Here is an 11,456-nt window from a genome sequence, read left to right on the forward strand (position 1 = left end):
CAAGAAGGTGTAGAGGAGGCAACTGAAGGTCATGCTCCTAGCAAATCAGCCACAAGGTAAACTAAGCTAATGTAGTGAATCACTAAAGACACAGTGAATGAATACGGTGAATATAATTAGCAGGTGATTCAACAAAGAGTGTGCTTTGGTTAAAGTATGTGAAGATTGCACTAAAAAATTTAAATTTTGAACTGAATATAAAACAGTTCAAAATTTCTTTACTTTTTGCAGATGATGTGGCACTGTTTGCTTAATCGGGGGGTGACCTCCAGCTTGCACTGGAGAGTTGTGAGAATCAGCACCCCCAAGTCAGAGACCATAGTTCTCAGCCGGAAAGGGTGGAATGCCAACTCCATCTGGGACAAATAACTACCCCAAGTGAAAGAATTTAATTTAATTCTCGGGGTGTTGTTCACGAGTCTGGGGAAAGTGGAACATGAGATTGACTGATGGATTTGGGCAACATATGCAGTGATGCAGACGCTGTACCACAGGCTGGTACATATAATGGGGGTCCTGGCTAATTTGGTGCCCCCCCCCCCCCACACACACACACACACCAAAACACACACACAGACACACAACATGGATTAAGGATTGTCCGTTAACATCTGTTATTGTGAAAACTGTTCTCGGAACCATACTGAATTTAACCAGAAATATTTTATATAGAGAGAGAGAGTATGCAAATTGCTTGTCAGGCGTGGTGTGGAGGCGAGGAAGAAGGAACCCAAACGCAGGACTCACAGGTGGGTGAAGACTGGTGTTTATTGTGATGGCGTGAGCAAACAGAACAGAGGGGGACACCTCAGCTAGACTAACCAGGGACAGTGCGAGGGCGTGAAAGGCTGGATCAGGAGGTGGATGAAGAGGTGAAGTAGTAGGTGAACCAGTTAGCTCTTCCAAGCCTCTAGGGTGGCCAGGCTGGATTGAGGCTGCCCTCAGCCTGGGTGCTGGGACAGGCACGGGAGGTGGCTGGACACCAGTCACCCCCACCCGGGAAACAAGAGCGGATGTGGAGGTAGGCTGCGTCGCAGCTGCCCTCCTCCTGGGAGCTGGTACTGGTGTGGGTGTAGGCCGGGCCCTAGTCATCTGAGGTGATGAAATGGCTGAGGAGGAAGGCCGAATCTGGGCTGCCGTGCTGGTGGGAAATGGCTGAGTGACGGGTGTGGAAATAGTGACCAGGTGTGTGATACAGGCAGGTTTATCCGGGATTAGTCTGTTTCTTCTGCCACCACGATTTACAGTCTTTGCGGGAGCAGAGCAGAAAAAAATCTTCCCAGTCTACATCATCCAGGAGGGAAACTCCCCATGAATCGGAGATGAGTCCATTAGTTAATCTGGGTGAAGTGTCAAATGAGGAGGGTGGAAAACAGTTACCGGAACTCACCACCGGGAGTTGTTGAAAATAGTCCGTGTTATGGCGGCGTGTGCCCCGCTTTCTCCGGGAAGAGGAAGCGGGCGGGGTACACAGCCGAGCCTCTGGCGCGGGAGCCTCTGTTGAGCCGAGGTGGGAGGCATAGCCCCTGTGCCGTGGCGAAGTGGAGGGTCCGGCGAATGAGGCAGGTGACATGTGAGCGGGGAGCGGATCCGCGAGAGGGGGAGCCGCCGAAGCGCGGCGCGAAACGTCCACTCTCCGCGGCAGATGCTCCGGTGCATGGGAGGTAGCAGGTGGGTGAATGCGGCGTCTCCGAGGCCCGCCCAGAGCCAAGCGAGTGCCCTCGAAGACGTGCTCTCGCTCCGCGAAGAGCCGCTGTCTCTCCTTGAGCTTTTCCGCCCACAAGGAGAGCGCTGCCTCCTGCCGCTCAAAAAGGTCCGAGTCCGCTGGGTTCCAGTCGTGTCTTCGTGGCACGGGTCGTGTCATTCTGTCAGGCGTGGTGTGGAGGCGAGGAAGAAGGAACCCAAACGCAGGACTCACAAGTGGGTGAAGACTGGTGTTTATTGTGATGGCGTGAGCAAACAGAACAGAGGTAGGAAATGGCTGGCTGGCTGGACGACTGACTGAATGAATGAATGAAGGAAGGACGAACGGAATGAGTGGCTGGCTGGCTGGCTGGCGGAAACGACAACATAACATCAACATCAATGACACGACAAAGAACGAGTAGAAACAGAAGACCTAAATACACAGACTGATGAGGATGATAATGAGAGACCGGTGAGTACACAGCTGAACATAATCTGGCTAATGGCACGAGACGAGCTGACACAGGAACAAACAGGAAGTGAAACAGGCAGTGGCAAAATAAACTGAACATGAACAAAACCGAAAGCACTGGGTCGATGACCCAGGAACCCTGACATTGCTAAAAAAAACAGTCATTATAATTCATCATACATTGTGAATAGCAGAGAAATCAACAATACACCTCTTCCAATTAATGGCTAATTAATATTATGCTGAACACAGTCCAAAAGATTCAATAAGTCGCCTCAGTGTCTACTGTCGGTCTACTGTTTACTATCATAGCCAAGTGGCTAACAAACGTAAACAGAAGTTTTCCCAATCCTTACTAATGAATGTTACCTTGTTTCAGGATACATAATACCTGCCATTATGCAAAAACACATCTGCTTACCTGTATCTTTTGCAGGTAAGCAGATGCGTTTTGGCACATTGGCACATTTGCACATTTGCACATTCTCCTCCTCTTGTCCATCTTCCATCAGTAATTTTGCACTGCAGTATAATCACCCAACCCCACAACATAAACTAATAGACCAATACCTTGTATAGGGCTTTTTTCTGGGATTTCATACAACCCAGGAAAAATAATTAATACATAATGGGCTTGGATTGACAATATTATGAATGAAATGTGCACTATTTGGAAGCAGCCCGCCCCCTCCCCTTTCGACAAGTTGTGTGTGAGACTTCAGCACAGCATCAGCAGCAAGCAGGCACCGAGGGCGCTTGTGCTCACTTTTCGCGTATATTTGTATGATAGAATTTAGAAAACATGTCGGTGCAAATTATAAGTCTATATCATAATGTCTTCAGTTTTTGTGTTTGTTGTAGGGCTGTCAATGTTAATGAGTTAACTGCCTCATCACGATTAACGTGATTAATATTTTTAATGCAATTAACCCATCTAGAGCACAGACACAGAATGGACAAACTTTGGAAAAACTGCGCGAAATTCATCGACAGAGACATTTCAAGGATTTTGAGTCATTCTGCACTCCAAATAGATTAATTGAGTTAATCACGTTAAACATGATGACAGCATTTACATTGACAGCCCTAGTTTGTTGGTTTGTTCTTATTTTGTTTTATTTTGCGAGCTGCTTATTAGATGCCACTCCACCCAGCCATCCTGCCCCTCTCCTCCCTGTGTGGCAAGCAGCAGGAGCACCTCGCAAACATGGGCAAAAATGGGCAAGAGAAAACCAATTGGTGCCAATGCAATGCCCAAAATGCCATTGCCATGATGCCGCCCCCACCACAATGCCGCTCTGGGCAACCGCCCATTTCCCCCATATAAAAAAACGCTACTTCTCAGGACAATCTTCCACATCCATTACGTTTTCGAGTCACCTCTTGCCCTTTGTAGCTTGGGGTTCTGTCCATGCTCATGCCCCTTTGTTTTTGTTTTGTTTTGTTGTCGTCCCCGCAACAATTTTGTTTTCTATTCCCTTTCAACTCAAATATGGACTGAAGCTCTTTAATATGATGTTGTTGAGACATTCCACATGAACTTTGCTGAACATGAATTATGATCTGTTATTTTTGCTATTCTTCTTTTGTGTCAGTTGATATGCACACAGAAACACCTGTTACTCTGACAATTCTTCAGTGAGTTATTACTGATGACTAATTTACTCACAGTGTTCCCTGAGTTTGCCTGGATACAAAGCAATCTCAAATGAAAAGTATACACCTCCTTCTTCCCTAATGGGTGGTGTGCAAGATTAAACAACACAGCAAGTCAATAAAAGGGAATGGCAAACAATAAAACCTAATGACTGGTCTCAAATATTCAGAAAGCTGCCATGTGCTCATCTTTGCATAACAATTTAGTCGTGGTTGTTTTGCTGTGTTCCTGTGTTTTTTCGACTCGATCCACTCCTCAGTTTTCTTTCTCCTGTCAGCTGCAGGGACAGTTTCATCTAAATGAGATGCACAAAACTGGAGATGTGGTTCTGGGTGGACTGTTTCAAGTCCATTTCTTTTCAAGTGTTCCTGATCTGTCTTTTACCTCGCAGCCACAACAGCCTACTTGCCATGGGTAACTATGACAGGGAGATGGCATGAGAAAAATAGAATAAGAAAACAGTTAAACTTATTTCCAGTATAAATATGTATTTTATATCTAAAATAACTACACAATGGATCTTCATTTTTTTTAATAATATTTAATTGTTATTCAGTTTCCTTAATTGATTAAAATGTCATTACTTTTGAAACATTTTCAAACTGCACTCATTTTCTTATTTTTCAAAAATCTGCATTGTACATATATATTTTATTGTCAGATAGTTTATTGCATATATATATTGTTTCTTGTCTTAGTGTGTATGTCCTAGGATTTAAGCTTGCACAGACCATGGCCTTTGCTATTGATGAGATCAACAGAAACTCAAACCTGCTACCTAATGTGACTCTGGGATATACTCTTTATGATAACTGCCTTCAACTTGGAATTGGATTCCGTGGAGCATTGTCATTAGCCAGTGGTCAAGAGGATCAAATTGTAGTAGATGATACATGTGTTGGAAATCCTCCAGTCATAGGGGTTGTGGGTGATTCATCTTCTACAAATTCTATTGCCATCTCCAACGTCTTAGGTTTGTACAGAGTACCTATGGTAAGTTTTCTGCTTGACCATGTAACAGTTTTCTTGGATTAATTTGATTTAATTGAAAATGTAAAACCATTTTATGAAAAAAAATAATGCAGTCATGATGAAAAAGTTACGATATCTCTACATGGATAGCTCCCCAATATACAGTCTGTATATTTCACAGGTGAGTTATTTTGCCACATGTTCCTGCCTGAGTGACCGTCAAAAGTATCCATCCTTCTTTAGAACGATCCCAAGTGATGCTTTCCAGGTGAAAATTTGTCATCACAATTAAAATGGAAATGCAAAAGTATGTTTCAATATCTGTGTAAAAGAAGAAAACACAAGGATATGAAAATATTAGAAATAATAATATAATTAGTTTTGAGAATTAAACTCTATTAAATATCTGTATTATCTCAGAGATTAAGGCTAAATTGCAATTATATTTAAATGCTGTATTGTAGATGATGAAAAAAATATAACAGTGCACTTACACTTTAATCTGTATTCACTTAGGTACGTGCAATGATCCAGATTCTAAAACATTTCGGCTGGACTTGGGCAGGTCTGCTCGTCAGTGATGATGATTATGGGCTTCATGCAGCCAGATCCTTTCAGTCTGAGCTGAGTGTGTCTGGTGAAGGTTGCCTGGCCTACACTGAGGTTTTACCCTGGGACAAAGACACAGATGAACTCAGGAGGATCGTTGATTTGATGAAAACCTCTACAGCTCGAGTTGTCATTGTCTTTGAACATCCTAGTCGCATGATACACCTTATGGATGAGGTTTCACTTTAAAATACTTTAAATAATTACTAGTTACAGAGGTCTTCATAATTATATTGTTTAAAACACGTATTACATATCATTGTGAGTACACAAATGAGTACAGAAATGTAATAATTCAGAATTCATTTTAAAGATCATAAACTGTTTATGTTCATAAACCGATGCCATATCTCACCTGCTCCACACATCCCTGAGTCACCTGGACACTGGCAGAGGATGCTGTTCGTGGACTACAGTTCAGCATTCAACACAATAATTCCCTCTAAGCTTTTCACCAAGTTGACGGATCTAGGACTCAGCTCATCACTGTGTCAGTGGATCCTCAACTTCCTCACAGACAGACCCCAATCAGTGAGGGTGGGAAAACAAGTCTCCCCCTCCATCTCATTCAGCACTGGAGTACCTCAGGGCTGTGTTTTAAGCCCCCTGCTGTACTCACTGTACACTTATGACTGTGTAGCCACATCAGACACCACCTCCATTGTCAAGTTTGCTGACGACACTGTTGTTGTGGGCCTGATCTCCGACAACATCGAGATGGCCTACCTGGAGGAGACCTGGTGCCAGGAGAATAACCTCCTCCTAAACGTCAGCAAGACTAAGGAGCTGATCGTGGACTTCACTACAAAGCAGGCGAGGAATTACAAGCCCCTCATCATCAGTGGCACGCCAGTGGAGAGAGTGGACAGTTTCCGATACCTGGGTGTCCACATCACTCAGGACTTGTCATGGTCCTGTCACATCAACACCCTGGTTAAGAAAGCCCGTCAGCGTCTCTTCTTCCTCAGAAGACTTAGAGACTTCCATCTGCCACTGAAGGTGCTCAAGAACTTTTACTCTTGCACCATCGAGAGTGTCCTGACGGGAAACATCTGCACCTGCTTTGGGAACAGCGCCAAGCAGGACAGATGAGATCTGCAAAGAGTGGTGCGCTCAGCCGAACGCATCATTCAATCAGAGCTCCCTGACCTGCTGTCCATCTACCGCAAGCGGTGCAAGACCAAAGCTAGGAAGATTATGATGGACCTCTCCCATCCCAACAATGGACTCTTCTCACTGTTGAGGTCTGGGAAGCGCTTCCGCTCCCTTAAGGCCAAAACAGAGAGAATGAGGAGGAGCTTCTTCCCCCAGGCTATTCGGGCCGTGAACCAGGTGTAGGACTCTCCCACACACATCACTATAAGACTACACTCTCACACACATCACATCACCACACGCACTCTGGTTTTTCTTCATGCACACTTCCTATAATTTATAATCTCTTTCTGCTATTTGCACAGTTTTACTGTAAATTTCCAAGTTAAATCTGTAAATTTTGAAATAACCTGTAAATTGTAAATACTGTAAAACCACTGTCATTTAATGGTCGGGCATTGCACAGCTACAGGCATTTCACCGCATGTTATACTGTGTATGGTTGTGTGTGTGACAAATAAAATTTGAATTTGAATTTGTTTCAGTAAAGAAGTTGGAATTACAATATTATTTCATAGATTTGGTCTGATCTAATTCACAGGTAGTAAGGCAAAATGTGACAGGCCTACAGTGGATAGCCAGCGAGGCCTGGACAGAATCTGCTGTGCTCCAAACACCTTACTTTATGCCATACCTGGGTGGTACACTGGGTATCACCATTCGTCGAGGAGAGATACCAGGGCTCAGGGAATTCCTGTTGCAAATACGTCCTGATCTACATCACAACAGTAGCTACGGAAATAGCTTGGTGAGACTTAAACACTTTTACTGTGGTAGAACAATTATATATTTTCATAATGTGTAACAAACATTTTTCAAAATATTTCAGGTGAATCAGTTTTGGGAATTTACATTTCAGTGCAGATTTGCTCCAGCTCCAGCAGGCTGGCTGGAAGGTGGAGGTGCACTATGCACTGGACAGGAAGATCTAGAAAATGTCGACACTGAGTACTTGGACATTTCCAACCTGAGGCCTGAGTATAATGTGTACAAAGCTGTATATGCACTGGCATATTCCCTTGATGATATGCTACGGTGCAAGCCAGGAAGAGGGCCCTTCAGTGGGAACAGATGTGCCACTTTACAGTCACTGGAGCCTTGGCAGGTGTGGTATCATTTTACACTCCATCTCTGAACACGTGATTTGGTTTTTTTGTTTTGTTTTGTTTTGGTTTTTTTGTTTGTTTGTTTGTTTTGTTGTTGTTGTTTTTTTTTTTGGGGGGGGGGTTGATTTACTCTCCTGTTCCGTTTGGTTCTTTAGCCATCAGAATTATTGTCTGAGGGACAGATTTAATTTATCAAGTGGATCGTCACAACCTTGCCGTATTGGTCCATTTGATTGCCCTTAGTTATTATTATTTATGCATTTTTATTTTATTTTAAGTTTTTACAGATGGGACAGACATGACTTTGGAATAGGAAAGGAAGTGAGAAAGAAAGGGACGGACAGAAAAACACAGGGGAAGAGGGACAGTGAGAGAAGACAATTAAAAAATAAAAATAAAAAACCACTGGATCACCTGTTGAATGAGAACAAAAAGAAAAAGAAAACAAGGAAAAGGAGAGAAACACAATAAACATTACACCACAGCAATAAACTATATAACTGTAACTATCACTAAATACTAATACGAAGCACAATGTGCTTTGAGGTAGCAGCAGCCAAGAAAGATATAGTTTATGTCTGTGAGCACCCGTGTGTACACCCATGTGCACACCTGTATGCGTGAGCTTGTACGCTTGTATTCAAAAGGTTTCTTCATGTAACAATCTGGTTACAGATGGCCGCCTCTCCCTGAGCCTGGTTCTGCCGGAGGTTTCTTCCTGTTAAAAGGGAGTTTTTCTTACCCACTGTTGCTAAAGTGCTTGCTCACAGGGAATCATTTGATTGCTGGGTTTTTCTCTGTATTTATTATTGTAGGGTCTACCTTGAGGCGACTGCTGTTGTGATTTGGCGCTGTATAAATAAAATTGAATTGAATTGAAATAGAGGGTGTGGGGAGCCATAGCCTCGTCCCCCAGGGCATAAAGCAGGCATGGAGGAGATCCAGGCCCCAGACATTCAGAGGCCCCCACAGCATGAGAGCCCAAGGTAGACTATCAGAAGGGCCACCGTGTCAGGCCCCACCAAGCAGCCACCGGGAGTGAGCCGGCACACATCTGAGTGCCCAGCCCCGGAAACCCAGAACCACCAACTTACCGACGTCTGTGGGCATCACCCACCGGCAGGGAGGGTGATGACCCCAGAGGGGTGATGGTACCTCCTCCCAGCCCCCACCCCGATGGTAACCAGAGAATAGGGGTGTGAAGACCCCATGCCTGCCTCTGCCGACTGATATGTGGTGTTGCTGTGTGCTGTTCTAAAGTGCATTTGAAACATGGGAGGGGCATGCCCTCCATTATTTTAAATGCACATTGGGCTTCTTGGGCTCTCGTGTTCTGGGGGCCACTGGATGTCTGGGGCCTTGATCCCACAGAATTTCTGAAAGGGGATTTGCCATACTTGTGAGTAAAAGTAGTTCATGTATTTAAGTCATGGAGGTCATTAACTTCTATGCAGAACTTTTAGTAATGTGCCTTGGTTGATTGTGACTTAGATATAAATGACTTTATATATGTAGGCACCATAGATACAATTATTAATTTTATTTTTTATTTTATTAATTATTATTTAATTATTATATCTGATTACTAAACTGAAAAATTGCCTCTGATTTCACTGTAAAGTTACTGGAGCCATGGCAGATGTGATATCATTTTACGCTCCATCTATGAAAAAAACATTCTTTCTATAATTGGTTTCAGAGTAAAAAGGAATTAATTTATTATACATTCCTTTTAAACAGCTTGTTTACTACATGGAAAGAGTGAACTTCACCACTCCATTTGGCGATCAAGTGTCATTTGACGAGAATGGTGATGTAGTACCAATTTATGATGTTATTAACTGGTTGTGGCTCCCTGATGGAAGCACTAAAGTTCAGAATGTGGGTGATGTTAAAAGGACAGCTTTCAAAGGTGAAGAACTCACACTTGATGAAGACAAAATCTTCTGGAACTTTGAATCCAAACAGGTTAGATATGTTTTTATTTGACAAGTACCTTTTATGACATTTACAGTATATAGAATTGTAGCAGGCAATGAATATTTATTTTTTATGTCCAATAGCCACCTCGATCAGTATGCAGCGAGAGTTGTCCTCCTGGTACCCACATGGTGAGAAGGAAGGCGGAGCCCGAATGCTGTTTTGACTGCATCCCTTGTTCTGAGGGAAAGATCACTAACAAAAGCAGTAGGTGTTTATCTTTCTGTATGACATAATTGATTTAATTTCTGTGAAATATAGGATGCATTTCACCATCAACCCCTCTTTGTTAGGCTCATTGGAGTGCACCAGTTGTCCAGAGGATTTTTGGTCAAACCCACAGCGTGACCACTGTGTTCCTAAGAAGACAGAGTTTCTCTCCTATCATGACCCTTTGGGTATTTGTTTAACAGCAACCTCCTTACTGGGAACATTTATATGTGTTGTTGTTCTGGGGATCTTTATCTACCATTGCACAACACCTATAGTACGTGCCAACAATTCAGAACTTAGTTTCCAGCTATTGTTGTCACTCATGTTGTGTTTTCTGTGTTCACTTTTGTTCATTGGACGGCCCAGGATGTGGACGTGTCAGCTCAGGCATGCAGCATTTGGCATCAGCTTTGTGCTGTGTGTCTCATGCATCCTGGTAAAAACCATGGTTGTTCTGGCTGTGTTCAAAGCCTCCAAGCCAGGAGGGGGAGCCAGTCTGAAGTGGTTTGGTGCTATGCAGCAGAGAGGAACAGTTCTGTTTCTTACATCTATTCAGGCAGCCATCTGTACTACCTGGCTTGTCTCTTCCTCTCCAACTCCACATAAAAACACCCAATACCACAATGACAAGATAGTGTATGAGTGTGCAGTTGGGTCCACTGTTGGTTTTGCAGTGTTATTGGGCTATATTGGTGTGCTGGCTTTCCTCAGTTTTTTAATTGCATTCCTGGTGAGGAATCTCCCTGATAGTTTTAATGAGGCCAAGCTCATCACATTCAGCATGCTGATCTTCTGTGCTGTGTGGGTGGCCTTTGTTCCTGCTTATATCAGCTCACCAGGAAATCTTGCAGATGCAGTGGAGGTATTTGCCATTCTTGCTTCAAGTTTTGGACTGTTGATCACACTGTTTGGACCCAAATGTTACATAATCCTGTTGAGACCAGAGATGAACACAAAGAAAGCTGTTATGGGTCGTGGCATTGTGTCATAAAATTTTCAGTTTATGTCAAAAGGATTTTTTTTTTTTGCACAGTTTAGGCCAAAAATTAAATAAACAAATACAATTAACAAATGCTAAATATTAAAGACAGTTATTTAGTCGGTTTTTTGTTGCTATTCTTTTAAAATGCAGTTTAAATACAAAACAACCAGACTTTTCAAAGAGAAGCTTTGACTTCATTACACTTCACTGTAAAATTAACCTATTAACCTCCTAAGACCCAAACTCTTTCATGGCATGCATTTTTATTTTCTCTTTGCTATTTGGGCTGATTGGGACCTGATGAATGTAAAACCAAAGAATTGCCAGATATATTTTTTTGACCTGATGTTTGTGTCTGAGAAAAATGAGATCCACATATGAGGACATTTGTTTGAAATTTCAATAGAACAGTGGAGGTATAACATCCTTACATGTGGAAATCAGGCCCTTGTAGAGCAAAATTTAGTATTTTGGTCTAGCCAACCCAAAATGTGATGTCCACATATGTGGACGCCAAGTCCTAGGAGGTTAAGGAAGGTAAATGTAATTGAAATTATTTTAATAAACTGAGCTTTCAAGTTGGATTCATTTAGCACTTTTACTCTATATTCTTGTATATTTGGT

The 11,456-nt window shown here is 42.9% G+C and overlaps 1 protein-coding gene across 1 annotated transcript; it reads left to right on the plus strand.

Annotated features, from left to right (window-relative positions):
• Window positions 1-9,571: 9,571 nt before the first annotated feature.
• On the plus strand, window positions 9,572-10,920 carry LOC146503461 (vomeronasal type-2 receptor 26-like). Its single transcript, XM_085131728.1, has one exon. The coding sequence runs from the start codon at window positions 9,900-9,902 to the stop codon at window positions 10,839-10,841; it is 942 nt and encodes a 313-aa protein (XP_084987854.1). The 5' UTR covers window positions 9,572-9,899; the 3' UTR covers window positions 10,842-10,920.
• Window positions 10,921-11,456: the final 536 nt, after the last annotated feature.

This window comes from Neolamprologus multifasciatus, chromosome 14, assembly GCF_963576455.1.
Source record: "Neolamprologus multifasciatus chromosome 14, fNeoMul1.2, whole genome shotgun sequence".
NCBI classification, from domain to species: Eukaryota; Metazoa; Chordata; class Actinopteri; order Cichliformes; family Cichlidae; genus Neolamprologus; species Neolamprologus multifasciatus.

What these genes read in the sequence shown, in the direction of transcription:
- LOC146503461 (XM_085131728.1), top strand. Translation starts at nt 9,900, where the DNA reads ATGCATTTCACCATCAACCCCTCTTTGTTAGGCTCATTGGAGTGCACC.